The 15,477-nt window shown below is 46.8% G+C and overlaps 1 protein-coding gene and 2 non-coding genes across 3 annotated transcripts; 1 reads left to right on the top strand and 2 right to left on the bottom strand.

Annotated features, from left to right (window-relative positions):
- Positions 1-148: 148 nt before the first annotated feature.
- On the bottom strand, positions 149-8,157 carry NDUFS7 (NADH:ubiquinone oxidoreductase core subunit S7). The gene is made up of 8 exons (XM_065422096.1): positions 8,063-8,157; positions 6,545-6,581; positions 5,892-5,960; positions 4,765-4,882; positions 3,796-3,975; positions 3,665-3,711; positions 1,444-1,532; positions 149-365 (listed from the first exon to the last, which is right to left on the bottom strand). Exons 1-8 carry the CDS (start codon positions 8,076-8,078, stop codon positions 268-270), a joined length of 654 nt encoding a protein of 217 aa, XP_065278168.1. The 5' UTR covers positions 8,079-8,157; the 3' UTR covers positions 149-267.
- Positions 8,158-8,875: 718 nt separating this feature from the next.
- On the bottom strand, positions 8,876-8,949 carry TRNAN-GUU (transfer RNA asparagine (anticodon GUU)). The gene has a single exon. It is a non-coding gene; the product is annotated as a tRNA-Asn (tRNA).
- Positions 8,950-10,871: 1,922 nt separating this feature from the next.
- Positions 10,872-10,944, top strand: TRNAF-GAA (transfer RNA phenylalanine (anticodon GAA)). Its single transcript has one exon. It is a non-coding gene; the product is annotated as a tRNA-Phe (tRNA).
- Positions 10,945-15,477: the final 4,533 nt, after the last annotated feature.

Here is a 15,477-nt window from a genome sequence, read left to right as displayed (position 1 = left end):
GGGGGGAATTGGGTGAGTTGCAGAGAGTCCCTGAAAAAGAAAGGGATGGCTCCCAGGGAGCACCTGGGGGGTGCAACGACACTAGCTATGAGGTGTGCCCCCCCCAGTTTAAATAACCGAGTGGGAATGTTAAAGACAGGAGATCACATTAAACAGACGACGTTTATTGTGAGGCTTGTGCAGACCACAGCTGCAGTGTGCGTGACAATACAAATACATTTCTCTGTCAGGGAAGGGGGCGAATAGCGAGGTCATAAATAAGGGAGGCTATTTCCTGTACCAGATTTGAATCTTCTTCTCCCGCTTGATTTTCTTCTGCAGCTGCAGGATTCCATAGAGCAGTGCTTCGGCGGTAGGCGGGCAGCCTGAGGGAGAGAGGGAGAGCCTGAGAATTGTAAGCTCTTTGGGGCCGTGTTTGTCCAGTGCCTAGCACCTGGGGGTCCTGCTCCATGACTGGAGCTCCTAGGTGCTACCTCAGTACACAGAATAAACACCAGCCAGCCAGCTGCACTGGGTGGGCTAAAGACACCAGTACTGGAGCTGACATACAAAAGGGCCACTCAGAAAGAGATTGCATAAATGAATATGTTTTAAGGCCGGAAGGGGCCCATTAGACCATCTAGTTTGACCTCCTGCATAGCACAGGTCAGAGAATTTCACCCAGTTACCCCTGCATGGAGCCCAATAACTTGTGTTTGACTAAAGCATCTCCCCCAGAAAGGCAGCTGGTCTCGTTCTGAAGACGTCTGTGACAGTTTGTTCCAGGGGGGTTTAATCCCCCTCACTGTTAAGTAAGAAATAAGGCACAAAATTTTTCTCCTGCATTAAAAAAAGCAGCCGTCACAGAGGAGAGGGCTGTATTTTTAGACATTAGAACTGAGATGCACTTGGAAAAGTTTTATGAATGTCAGAACTGCTTTTCCTTGTAAATACACCTCTACCCCGATATAACACGAATTCGGATAGAACGTGGTAAAGCAGCACTCCGGGGGGTCGGGGCTGCGCACTCCGGCGGATCAAAGCAAGTTCGATATAACGCGGTTTCACCTATAACGCAGTAAGATTTTTTGGCTCCCGAGGACAGCGTTCTATCAGGGTAGAGGTGTAACTTGGAACATCTTGACACAGAACATTCCTTCCTTGGGGAATGACGAATACCCAGACTGGACTGGATGCAATTGCCTGTATAGAAGTTACAAGGATTTGACTTTTCTCCCACTTCCTTGTTGGAACACAATGTAATGAAAGCCTGAAAATGTAAGCGATGCAGCTTAAAACTTAAACCAAAGGCCCGTAAGTAACTACATACTGGACAGGAGTCAGAACATATTACAATCACAGTCCAAACTAAAACACAACGTTCGGTTGCCGCAGCTCTGTTCCAGCTTGCTGCGCTCAGAGTAATGTACTGTAATCCCAGAGACGAGCAGAGTTCCTTTTTACCTGGGACGTAGATGTCCACTGGCACAATGCGGTCGCAGCCCCTCACCACGGAATAGGAGTAGTGGTAGTAACCACCGCCATTAGCACAGCTACAAAAGACGTAAAGGGTTCAGTGTCCTTTGAAATGCAACTCGGGAGCAGCAGGCAAGAATTACACAGAAGGCAAGGCAAGGCTTTACGCGCGCATCGGAGATGCTGAGAGAACAGAGCCACACGGCAGTTAAAGCAAAAGACTTTAGAGCCATGGGCAAGTTTCAGACAGTTCAGTGCTGGGTCAATATTGTGGCCATTCAACAGGAACACACAGGGCCAAGCTCTCAAGACAAGAGCCTAAGTGACACGTGGTTATCTGCACATGCAGATGAATAATTGTGCACCAGTGCATCTCCCACGGGCATGGCTTAGGCTCCTGGTTCTGAGAATCGCTGGACACCCCGGCTGCTTTCCCGACAGACCAGATTCTGAGCAAGGGACTTAAGAATTTCATTCATTTAAAAGAAATCTACATTCTAAAAGTCTCCGTGTCAGTCACAACAATAACCCAAACCTGCGTCATGATCTGTGCATACAAACAGGGTTTTAGAAACCAGCCTGGTTAAAATCACTGCTGCTCCTGCTGACGCGTGCTGCTCGTTCCGATACACGTTCTTAGGGTAGGTCTATACTGCACTCACGGGTGGGATTGCAGCTCGTGTAATCTAGCTAGCTGGGGTCCTGGAGCAGGGAAGCTGCAGCAGTGTTAGTCATAACACTTCAGCACACGCTAGTCCCATACGTAATTATGCAGGGTCCTGGGCAGGTTTCCAGAGCCCACTCTGCAACCCGTGCTGCCATAGCTTCACTGCTCCAGGACCTGAGCTAGTCAGAGTCAAGCTACCTCAGTACGCCTACAGGAGGCGCAATTACACCCCACGACCACATACCCTCGGTGAAGCGGTGCTGGCGACAATGGGAAGGGCAATTCGCACACCGTTCATCCCCACTTGCCTACAAACGTCTGTGATGGAATCAGCCACACGTGAAAGGTCCATATATGCTACAGCGCTACGTATCAGTCCTTACGTTTACGAATCGCTACAGCGAGCGCCACTTTGCTGCCACTGCCGGCAAGTCTATGGATCTGATTACACCACTTCTGAAAACAGAGACAGGTGCTACTAACGCGTACTGGGATCACAACCTAAGACTCACTAAGAGCCATTTCTTAGTGTGGCTGTAAATTATAGCACAGATGAGACCGAAGGCCAAAACACAAGGGGTAGCCAGCAATGCTAGAAACATGTTTGTGAGTTTCCTGATGAAGGGAGAAGCCAGTGGGGAGAGCCCTGTGAAATTCTTTTTATTTTTAATCATTTTTTGTTTTTCCCCCCCGGGAATTTCATGTTTATCCATTTTATCTCCCAAGGAGGTCAGAAGGCCCTGTGGGGATGTCAGCTCCTACCCCCCAGGAGGTGGGTTGGAGAACGAACCTGCCCCACACTTGCCCCCCCAGCGGCAGCTCCTGTCCCATGGGGCTGCACCCAGCTCCCCACTCTGGCCGTTGGGGCTGCAGCATCGCTCACACAAATTTGGCCCGGCTGCCCCTCTAGTCACGAGGGAGCGAGGTTTTTAGTTCCAGTTCATTTAATACGTCATTTTATTTTGTGTTACTTCGCATTTGTGAAGAACACGGGGCTCTACCCCTGGGTGCAGACTGAATAATGGAATTAGCCCCGTTCCTAACCGCGTCTGCCTCCCTATGCACCTGGACGCAGCACTGCCAGGTGCTAACGTCTGCTTCCACGTCACTGGGGTTACTCGCACCAGCAGAGGAGCCAGCTCCGATCCGCTGCTCAGGATCTGCAGACGGTGGGAATTGTCTCATGTTTTGTTCATTACGGATGATTAACGCTAGCTGTCCACTTTTCCCTTCTTTGGGATTTTTATAGGAGAATTTGGCGGCTCCTCCCCTCCTTTGTAAAAAGAAACCTCCGTAGCTCACAGTTCAGAGTTCTGACTCCCAGAGAGGACACTAATATTAAAAAATATTCTAACATCTCCCCCCTCACCAAAAGGGAACCTTGGGCCTTATTTTCATTTACACCAAGGCCTCTAGACACAGTGTAAAGGGCTGGACACATGAGTGAGAAACAGGCCCTTTATCTACTGACTTAATACAGGCAGTGGCAACCGATTTCCTTCCAGCAAATTGTAAGATAATAAGGAAGCCTCTGGCATTTACCTTCCCATGGAGACCACGTAGCGTGGTTCAGGCATCTGGTCATAAACCTGGAGGCGAGAGAGATTTCACAGTGAACTCTGTTTGCATCTGAGTTATAAAGCTGCACTTGCCAGTGCGGCCAGCATCCATACCTTCCGAAGGGCTGGGGCCATTTTGTTGGTCAGAGTGCCTGCCACAATCATGACGTCCGCCTGCCGGGGGCTGGCCCGGAACACCACCCCGAAGCGATCCATGTCGTAGCGAGGAGCCGCCATGTGCATCATCTCCACCGCACAGCACGCCAGGCCAAAGGTCATCGGCCACAGGGAGCTCTGGGACGGCAGAGATCTGAGTTAGGTTACAGGACTGGGGTCTGCAGCACGGAGACCCACGTGGGCTGCTCAGAATGTTTCAAGGGACAGTAAGTCTGTGGGGGGGTGGGGTGGGAGGGTATGGCAAAGGTGTTTTACGTTCTGTAGGACGCATGTAGTGCTACAGATGGATGTGGGCTTTGCATCACTGAAATGCAGCCAGATCTAGAACAGAGGGGCAGCTGCCAGCGCACAACAAACTGCACAAGGGCCCAGGAGAATGGAGAAAAGCAATCTTGGCCAGGATAAAGCCTTACTCTCCAGAGCAGAGAGACCGCAGTTTAAGGTGTCATCTATAGAGCCCCACGCTATAGCCCACGAAAGCTTATGCTCAAATAAATGTGTTAGTCTCTAAGGTGCCACAAGTACTCCTGTTCTTTTTGCGGATACAGACTAACATGGCTGCGACTCTGAAACCTGTCAGATACGGATAAAGAGCCAAGAAAGCGACATTTGCTGGAATATACAAGGCAGGAGGGAAACCACAGAGGAACAGGGTGACTCTCTCAGCACATATTTAAGCAAGTTTGTAGCGCCTTCAGATTAAGACGTTAGTCCTCTGTCTGAAGCAGAAACTCCCAAGCCCCCAGCTCTGGCCAAGGAACATGCCCTATTTCATTGCAGGGCACCAGAGGATTTGAACTCGATTGCTGCCCTTTCGAAGAGACAGGCTCATCTACCTTCCCGCAAGCACTCCGAAGCCTGTTACCCGTTCTCGTTTACAGGCCACGGGCGCTCCTGGCCACTCACCCTACGAGCCCAGTTGATTAGGTCATCGAGTTTGGTGACAACATACTCTCCCCGGCTGGTAGGGACGTAGGATTTTTTCTGGACGACGGTAGTGCTCTTTTGCCGGACCTGGGAGGGGCTGAGAACAAACAGCATGGATGGCAACACCAGCTTACAATCTACCCGGTTATTAACAGAGTCACTGACTAAGGTGTCTCAACTCTGAGGACATTCGATCCCCTGCAGAGGCTGTAATAAGCTCCTCACAGTCAATTCAATACCAGCTGCTGCTGCTAAAGATGGCACAGTAGGGTGAGGGCAGACTCAGCGGTCATCTTTGGACCAGCCAGTTTAAAATCCAGAGGAAATCTCACAATACCACTCCATTTGGCACAATAAAGCCTGTCTGGTCAGGGCTGGAAAGGCAGGGGACGGTGCAGTTCAGGACCGGGATCCACTGGCAGACCTGTGCATGGGATCCAGGATTGGAAGAGCAAGTCACAATGAAGGTGCTCTGGTAAGGAGCCGGTGGTCTGGAATAGACGGGGATACTGCTGGCCAGGTCAGAGGGAAGAATGGGAAAGGATGCACCCGGCTCAAATACCAGTGCTGTTTGTCCCCCGCTTTCACAAGCACTGGAACTCATCCCCAAATTAAAGACCAGGATTCCAGTCGATGAAGAAGAGGAGCACAATACATAGAACATTTGTAAATATCACTCATCTGCCTTGTGACGCAGGCGGCTGAAGATGGCGAGGGTTTTGGATCACAGGCTGTATATGCTGCATCGAGTTTTGTTTCGGAGAGTTCTAACCGTTAAAAATAGCACACCAGGGCTAGTGCTGAGGGAGCTCTATGCTGTTCAAACGAGCAGACTCCACATAGGGGGGAGAAGCCCAAATATCGTGGAATCTGCTGCTCAGACAGGGAACCTTCACTACCCTCAGGCTACCTGGCAGGCTCATCTCTAGGACCCAACACCTTGCCATTTAATACTGATTGCTAAGAGGAGAGAGAAACGGGGCTTTCTTCGGCCATACACCGGAACGGAGCTGTAGCACACAGACATTCTTTCCTGTATCACTTGCAATCTCCCACCTGAAGAAGTGACACTCAGCTAAAGAACTTAGATGGTAGCGTGGCGTTACCTGTCAGCATGGCCGGTTGCTGGCGTCTCATGGAGCGACTGAGCATGAACAGGAGTCACAGCACTGGGCCTGTAAAAATGAACACAGCCAAACATCATGGTGCAGCAGCAACACTTTGCCGGCCATGTCGTCCCTTCCATCCTAGGATCTCACAGTGCTTTACAGATACTATCTAATTAAGCCCCTCAGCCCCGTGAAGCATAATACCCTCATTTACAGACAGGTAAACGGACCAATGGAGGAATTAAGTGTTCTGACCAAAGTCCGTGGCAAAGTGAGAACAGAAGCGGAGTCCTGACTTCTAGCCCTGTGATCTAACCACGGGGCAACATTTTCCAGAGACCCTATCACAATCAGACAAGTCAGGCTTGTTTCCCTGAATGTCCGTTAAGAACTTGACGTTACTGTCTCTATACGACCAGCAACAACTCAAGCAGAGAGCTGTACAGCTGCAATCAGCGCAAATTCACTCTCACTTAAGGAGAAATACATTAAAGGAATAGGGCTGTAGAGGCGGCAGATTGGAAGGATTCACGAGAAAGGCATGAAGAGGGCTGCAAGCAGCAAAATGATTTAATCCATTTTGCCTTTCTCCCCCCGACACAAGTTAAGTTTCTTCTCTGTGGTTGCTCAACCAACCAGGTGCTACTTACCGCAAAAGAAATATCCCAACCCGGGCCAGGCGAGGAGCTGTGAACAAAAGCCACATGGCAGTTTACCTTTAACACAGCCAGAATCTCAATGAAAGAGGATAACGGTGCTGCACTGCCATCCTGGCAGCAGCATTCCACTAAGTGTGCTATTCCTCCCCCAAGGCTCAGAGCTGAGGATAACGGGGGGTGGAGGCAGGGGAAGGAGAGGTGGGAAGTCCAAGCCCCAGGTAGGAGGTTTAATACTGACCAACCTGCCTCATCATCATTCGCAAATGGGTATAATTCTGCAACGATTGGAAAGCTAAGCAGATCTCTCAGTCATAAAACTCTAACCCATTCCCCTGTATTCCCCCCAAAGTCACATTCATCCACTAAAATAAATTAGCCCTTAAACCAAGCAAAGCAATAAATAAATAAATGCACACACAGACTGGTGCTTTTTTAAATGTCAAGAACAATGCACTTCAAGAAAGTGTTACTGCACCTCTGTCCAAATCACAAGTGTGATTAAAAGAAAAGAGTGCCTACAATTCACTGCCTAGGGCAAAAGTAGGTCAGTGACTTAAATGACACTCTTTCAACGGTCCCTTGAAATTGTTAACTACTTATGCTAAACAATCTGTTCCACCTTGGATTTAGCAGTTAGTTTCCCAAACCGGAAGAAGAGCTCTGTGGAGCTCAAAAGCTTGTCTCTCTCCCCAACAGAAGTTGGTCCAATAAAAGATATTACCCCACCTGCCTTGTCACTATTTCAAACTGTCTCACACACTGACAGCCCTGCAGGTAACACTGCCTGGGTGGAAGTAAGCAATCTAGTACCCGTCTAGGGTCGGGAGAGCAGCCTAATATTTGGGGAGCCAAGCATTTGCCACTCCCCGAATCCAGTTCAGAGCCCGCTGTGGTGCATTTCTCAGTTTGCTCAGCGCCCTGCAGCCTGTTGATCAACAGCCCAGGACTTGCCACCTGTTTGAGTTTGTCAGACAAGCCGCACTGAGCTGTCACAACCCCGCTGCAGGGGTATCGGTGCCCGCACTGGTCCCCAAGAGATCCCAGAGGATCAGGCTGCCAGAATCCATGTGTGGGCTGGAAGGAGGGGAGAGTTACTTTCCAGGCACTTTACAAGAGGGTCCTGCAACCGTGTGTCACCCGCACACTGAACTTCACGCTTCCTCCCAGCCGTAAACACCACCCCGCCAGGGAGACGCACAACCCAGACCCCTAAGCTGGGAGGTAGAAGGGGGGGGGGCTTCTTACCAGAGAGGTTGGGCTGAGCCCACTGGACAGGGTTCCCCCTCCCCCCAAGACAGAAGGGAAGCAAACCCCCTTTTCCACCTTCTTCGAGGGGGCTGCCCTGCCCCCCACCCCACTCCCAGCCCCCCCAGGCAGGGAGGCTGGCCCTACACGTGTCCTAGAGGGGGGGCTACCCCACCCTCCAGGGAAGGGGGGGCGTCCCTGCCTCCTACCCCCAGAAAGGGGAGGGGCTGCGTGCGTATGCCCCTCCTGCTGCCCCCCACTCACCAGCCAACGCAGCCATCTCACCTCCAGCCCTTCAGCCAACCTCTGCCGGGCAGGGGCCGTGCACCCGCCTAAGCCATCCGGCGGGGAGCCGGTGCAGCCCCACATCCGGTCCCCGGCAGGCCGGGGAAACGCAGGGAGGCCCCCCAGGTTCCGTGTGTGTGTGTGTGTGTGTGTCTGTGTGTGAAAGGAGGGGTGTGTGTGTGTGAAAGGAGGCGTCTCTCTCTGTGTGTGTGTGTGTAAGGAGGTGTGAGTGAAAGGAGGTAGGGGTAGTGTGTGTGTGTGTGTGTGTGAAAGGCTGGCGGTGCAAAATTATTTGCAAAGGGGGGGGGGGGTGTTCAAAAGGTGAGGCCAGGAACTTGCCAGGGGCGGGGACTCAGATCTGCAGCGCGGGGTGGCCGAGGGGGCGCAGAACACGTGTGCGTGGCACCCACTTGTCCCAGACACTTGCAGGGGGGTTGTTTGCAGCGCAGACTGGGCACAGGATTAGCGAGGGGGTGCAAAGGGGACTCCCAGCTGCACCGGCTTGGGGTGTGTGTTAAAAAAACACGTTCTCCCTCCTTGGCTCCTGGCGCAGCCATCTTGAGTAGGGGCAGCTCTTGTCTGGCTGCTCACTGACTTCCCTCCCCCACTTAGTGTCCCACTCAAATGCTACCGTCCCTCGTGCAAAATGCAGCCTCCCTTCCCCTGTCCTTCAGGAAGAGGGTTTATTTCCCTTGCACAAGCCACAGCTCCCCACTCGCAACCTGGGCCGTTCCCTTTGCATCCCCCCCACACCCAGCCCCAGGGCTGCTTGGGGGCAAAAAAGGAGAACCGCGTCCCTGGGTGGGCTCGAACCACCAACCTTTCGGTTAACAGCCGAACGCGCTAACCGATTGCGCCACAGAGACCGCGCTACTAAGTTGTATTCTGCAGCCCCCTAAGATCTTAAATTCATGTCCTGCTCTGTACCTACCACTTAAAGGACTTTGCAAAACAAAGTGGCAGAAATTATTCCAGGGCGAGCGAGGAAGGGCTGAACTGGAAAAAGGACTGGCCTTCCTCAGCAGCTCGCCCAGCTGCCTGATCCCTCCGATTCAGAGCCCCTGGGTTTGCAAGGCTACAGCTAATACTCCTGGGGAAGGGACAAGAGACTTAGTCTCCAAAGAGGTGGTGTTTTTTTAATGTGCAGCGTTGTGATAATTAATACCAATAAAGAATGTTCTGATTAGCCATGCAAAGCAACAGGGCTCTAACTATAGACTAGATTCCAGGAGGAGGGAATTCCCTAAGGAGGCCTGGCCACTTGGCCCCTCCTAGTTATTGCCCAGGGGGTGAGCCTGATGGTGTCAGGGCCGCATGCAGCCTGTGGGCTTTAGCTTTGCGGGGCTCCCAAAAGCTGTGGGGGTCTTGTGAAACCAGGCTGAGGTGCTGCTGCAAAGGGAGGAGATTGTCTTGCGTCATTTTGTCCCTGTGAAAGATGCGGATGACACCTTCCAAGGAAGGGGGCCTTTTTGCTTGTGGGCTGGCACATCCCAAACACGGGCTGACTTTCGCCACAACTTGCTGACAGTCAGACAAACCATTGGTGCAGTCCCAGGACACTGTATTAGGTGACAGGCTTCAGAGGGGTAGCCGTGTTAGTCTGTATCAGCAAAAAGAATGAGGAGTCCTTGTGGCACCTTAGAGACTAACACATTTATTTGGGCATAAGCTTTTGCATAACTCACTTCATCAGATGCATGCAGTGGAAAATACAGTAGAAATATACATACATACACATACACATACAGAGAGAGAACATGAAAAAATGGGGGTTACCATACCAACGCTTACAGACTAATCAATTAAGGTGGGCTATTATCAGCAGGAGAAAAAAAATTGTAGTGATTATTTTTCTCCTACTGATAATAGCCCACCTTAATTGATTAGTCTCGTTGGAGTTGGTATCGTAACCCCCATTTTTTCATGTTCTCTGTGTATATCTATATCTATATCTATCTTCCTACTGTATTTTCCACTGCATGCATCCGATGAAGTGGGTTTTAGCCCACAAAAGCTTATGCCCAAATAAATTTGTTAGTCTCTAAGGTGCCACAAGTACTCCCGTTCTTTTTGTATTAGGTGAGAGGGCACATTTCATTGACTCCAGATCATCTCATTGCAACAGCATGAGTGTCAGCAACCTCCTCTACCAGGGTGCAGGGCCAGTGGCCAGAACTTGATCTGATTAAAAAAAAAAAAAAAAAAAAAAAAACTCTCTGTGGGATTTGTGTTTACTCCCTCACTGCCCCCACAGCCCTATGCTTTGCTCACTTGAGAAAGCCTGGATGACTGTCCCTCTGCTCCTTCAGTTGGTCTTGCATATGAGCATCCAGAGCCAGCATTTGCAAAGGAGTAAGGGTAGAAATCTGGCCTATTTTCTGGGGACATATTTCATATATATAGCCAAATTTTAGCCCCCTCTCCACGCACATCCGCTGCAATCTGCTCCCCCAGCCCCAAGAAAACAACCCAAGCCTCCTTTCTTCTCACCCACTTAATCAGTAACACCGTCAACTGTACTGGAGTCATTTTAGTGGGACAAAGGCATATCTGTCCTGCATGTCTTCCCTGGACTGGCTGGGCCAGTGTCTTCTTCGGTTGGGTACAGCACTGCACGCTGATGGCTATCAAATCAAACAAGGAAGTGGACCTTTGCATACATTGGCAATGGGCTACATAGGCAAACACCAAAGCGCTCGATCAATACATGAATAAAGACACTTTAATAAACCCTTGGGCATCAATCTTCAATTTCAGGGTAAGGAGGAGAGAAAGGAGACCACAATCAGCCGAAATAGCTCAGTTGGGAGAGCGTTAGACTGAAGATCTAAAGGTCCCTGGTTCGATCCCGGGTTTCGGCAGATGTTTTCCTTGGTCAAAAGGGGTTAGTTTTAGCAGTTTCCATGTCCCAAGCATCAGTTAGGTTCCAAGCCCTGATGCCTTGCGGTGTATTCGCAAATGCAGCACCAACTGAGCAAACGTTTCACCTGCTGACTCCTGATATGCAACTGGGAGCTAAGAGCCACTGTTGCAAATCTCCCTTTGAACTCTTCCCTCTGCAACTAAGCAACAGGCTCATAGTCCAGAGAGTGGATTGTATTTTTTAACTAGAGAACGAGATAGGTGGAAGGATTTTACAAAAAATTCTCCCTACTCTTAAAACCTCTAACAATGAAGTGCCTCCCTCCTGCCACTCTAAAGCCCTTAGACCCCTCTCCCTACAGGGCAGAAGCCCCTAGTCCAGGAGTAGGCAACCTATAGCACATGTGCCAAAGGCAACATACGAGCTGATTTTCAGTAGCACCCACACTGCCCGGGTCCTGGCCACCGGTCCAGGGGGGCCTCTGCATTTTAATTTAATTTTAAATGAAGCTTCTTAAACATTTTAAAAACCTTATTTACTTTACATACCATCGTTTAGTTCTAAATTATAGCCTTATAGAAAGAGACCTTCTAAAAATGTTAAAATGAATTACTGGCACGCGAAACCTTATATCAGAGTGAATAAATGAAGACTCCGCACACCACTTCTGAAAGGTTGCCGACCCCCACCTAGTCTCATAACCGTGCCACAGGCAGAAGCCCTGAGCTTCCCCGTGCCCAGTCTTGTAGGCAGAAAATGTGTGTGTGCGCGCACGTGCGCCCTCCAGGTGCCACACATTAACTGTAAAAAAGCCACAGGTTGCTCACAAGCCACAGTTTGGCCATGCCTGCCATAGACACTTATTTTAGCTTAAGAGGGGCATATATTGACTGAGTGGACAGATTCCTGAAAAGCATGATCACAGTGGGGTTTATACAGGTTTAACATATTTTAGATAAAACTGTAATTTCCATTCAGCTGAGGTTCTTGCGAGGATCAGCATTTTCTCTGAGAAATGGGTCTGAGGGATGGAGCAGTAAGAGGCTATTCTTAAAATCTGATATGCAACAGTACAGTATTTGGAGCTGCAACTAGCTAGGCAATAGTGCCTCTTTGTTTATTCTCATTCCCTGCAAAATGCTGCTTTCCATTTACAGAGAATTAAAAATGTCATTACCGACAAGAACAGCTTAACAACTAAAAAGCCTGGAGTTTACACACACACACACACAATTTAACAGAACCTTCTTCCCTAGGATTTTGTCCATACATTGCTTAGATATGAAGAAATATGCCATAGATGTATATCAATGAACTAGTTTAAGGAGGGGGGAAAGTATTTAGGGTGAGGACTTGTCTACATAGGGATATTTATCAACCTAGCTACCCTGATATACACCTCTACCTCGATGATATAACCTTGTCCTCGGGAACCAAAAAAATCTTACCGCGTTATAGGTGAAACCGCGTTATATTGAACTTGCTTTGATCCGCTGGAGCGCACAGCCCCGCCCCCCCAGAGCACTGCTTTACCGCGTTATATCTGAATTCGTGTTATATCAGGTACAATATCGGGGTAGAGGTGTATTTATAACTCCCCCTCTGGACACTCACTCCAGAATAAGTGTCTCTTTCTGGTTTAATTTATGTTGCTTAGGAAGTGACAAACTAAATCTCAAAGAGGGACTCATGTCAGAATAAGAGCATTCACATTAGAAGTTACAATTATGCCAGTAAGTGTCTCCATGTAGCTTAGCCTTAAAGTACTGAACAAGATTCCATCATCAGGGTTTCAAATGATTAAATTGTGTTTGGAAAAAAAAACATCTGAGATATTTGAAGGCCCATTCTTATTACAGTTCTAAAAGGCAAATAGCCTACAATGAAAGTATAAGTAAAACACATTAGTGTACATGTTGAAGGCAAAGTTATCAAAATGTTATTAACAATAATATTGACAGGGGATCTCAGAAGGTTCAATTTAGATAAACACATCACAAATACTTTTGGATACTTACTCAAAACCCTCCATGGGTTAGAAATAAACACAGGCAGACATAAGTTAAACATTCTAAGAAGAAACCACTTCGCTGACAGAATATTGGAAGTGCTATTTTTAAACTGTACTGTATATCCCAATGAAGAACAAGCCACTGATTAAAATTGTTTCTTTTTGGTTACTCTGCTTTATTAAAAATTACAATACAGGACACTGCTTTCTTATATTCACCCAGATGTTATCTTACAAGATAAACAAAATATTTCAACATAAAACACTGTCATTTAATGGTATTTGACATACCCATAGTAGGAAGAAAACAAAAATCAACTCAACTGTCAGACAATACAAAATGCAGCTGGAAGATTTTTTGGTTAAACTGAGAGCAATGGATTACATGAACTGTATCTGAAGCAACTGAATTTATTTAAACAAAGTAGAAATAATATACCTTGGAGAGTTCATGCCTTGTTAGGTACCAGTTTTAGTTGGTATTTAAGAAACTGAAGTCACACAAAATACCATAAAAAGGTAAATACTGTATATCATATTTACTTTCTATTACTGCATTAGGCAATATCAATCTGAATGTACTGTTAAATTTAATACAATATCTTATGGGAATTCAAAAAGACGGTCTTCAGATTTATCTGTACTTTACAGAAATGCGCTTTCTACAATGAGTGGAAAGTATTTGTCATTCCAATTAAGTTTACAGATCCAATTAAGCCTTTGGATACATATGTGCAGCACCCACTGAAGTTAATGACAGCCAAATGTGGATTTGAGTGCAGAATTTGGCCTTAATATACCCATAAAAACAACAGTTTAAATAAAATAAAAAAAAGCTATCTAGCCTTTGGTTTCTTGAAGATAATAATGTTTAAATTTTGTTTTTAATATTTTCAAGGCTAAGTTGTGCTAGGCACATATTAAAAACAAACTTCAACATGATGTACTACTTTAGGGCAATTCATTCTTGGTTAACAAAGTGCAATTAGATTAGCTATTACTACTAGTTTGTATTTTAAAAAAAGTCTTATGGTAGGATGTGATTAGAAGAGGAAAGGGGAAAAAATGAACATGGAAAAGAGTGTGATACATAGAAATGAGGCATCAGAATTTTTGAGGTTACTTCTCCCCAGACTGTAATTCGAGAACATGAGATATTAGAATTTCAGCTACTGTGGCATTGCTTAGAAGTCCCATAACCATTATGGCAATATTGATGAAAAGTGCATGTGTGGTGATGATTGATTTCAGGAGGGGAAATGGGTATCGCACTGTGATTTAAGCCTTTCCCTCCCTTCTTTCCCCCAACTTTAAGAGATCTACATTTGGTGTGGCCCATTATCTCTGGCTGCAGTAGTTTTGTTTGTTTGTTTGTGTTAAATCTCTCTTCTGAACACGAAGCTTGCACATTGTAAAAGAGATAGCACCAAGCTTCAGAAATCTCCATCTATAATTAATGTCTGCCAAAGCAGCTTTCAAGACCTTTGCAGAGCTGAAGGTATATTTATATAACTGGCTTGTAATTAAAGGTTTTATACCATGACAAAAAGTGTATATAAATTGCATTATCCCTTTTTCAAAAAGTTTTAGTGAAAAGTAATATGAAAGAAGATTTTAGTACGATATCCTCACATTCATTTGTTACATTCATGTTCTTAATACACCTATTTAATAGGTCACTAAACCATACAAGGAGGATGGACTCTCAAGATACAGTGCAGTTAGTGTCATTTGAAGAACTATTCAGATGAGTACAATATATATACACACATAATATCAATATGCCATTTTACATTCCATTTTCTCACAAGGAATTAGATATGAAAAAAATTAAGCTACATCATTTAATTCCATATAAATCAAACTACACCTCAGTTCAGACTGTATACCACACCCTGATCAGAGATTCGTACTACAAATAGAATATAAATAGCCAACCTTTTTGATTGGCTCTTCCCAAATTAAGACGTATTCTGTCAATGAATTCTGATGTCAGCCAGCTTCACTGTAGGCCAGCCAACAGTAATCTGTTTGCAACACGCTAATGAATTTGTGATACCATGATGTGAACTGCTTCTAATGCTGGCACAGCCCCAGAAGCATGCAGATTTGATTTTTGAATAGGCTAGACATAAAAATGCTAAACATGACACTCATTGAATTTATTGCTTCATCTTTCTAAATGAGGTGAAGCTGATTGTATTATAAAATAATTCTAGTGTGTTGAACGCCTTCTCTTACTCTAAAGTTTAAAGTTGCCCTCTTAACAGAAAGAGAGCTTCTGTGCCTTGGGTTTCATTAATGGGTGGCATTTTTATTTCCCCATAGGTACATAAATTAAAGTAGAGCAAGAACAATCAACCTCTGAAAATTTTAAAACAGGAAACCCAGTAATGAAACTACCAAAGCATACTTGGCTATAGAAAATCCTGTAACTCTACATTTCTATCATCACAGATTCCTCTGATGGCAGACCTTTGTTTCCAAAAATATTCTGAAAGGCTAATCCACACAAAATTA

This window comes from Emys orbicularis, chromosome 24 (assembly GCF_028017835.1).
Source record: "Emys orbicularis isolate rEmyOrb1 chromosome 24, rEmyOrb1.hap1, whole genome shotgun sequence".
Taxonomy (NCBI): Eukaryota; Metazoa; Chordata; order Testudines; family Emydidae; genus Emys; species Emys orbicularis.
Note: the sequence above shows the minus strand (reverse complement) of the source record. Positions and strands in the feature narration are given on the sequence as shown.

Excerpts from the sequence above, each read along its gene's own strand:
- NDUFS7 (XM_065422096.1), bottom strand. Across the intron at positions 3,976-4,764 it reads TAATCAACTGGGCTCGTAGG|AGCTCCCTGTGGCCGATGAC; the intron begins GTGAGTGGCCAG and ends CTGCCGTCCCAG. Across the intron at positions 366-1,443 it reads AGTGGACATCTACGTCCCAG|GCTGCCCGCCTACCGCCGAA; the intron begins GTAAAAAGGAAC and ends TCTCTCCCTCAG.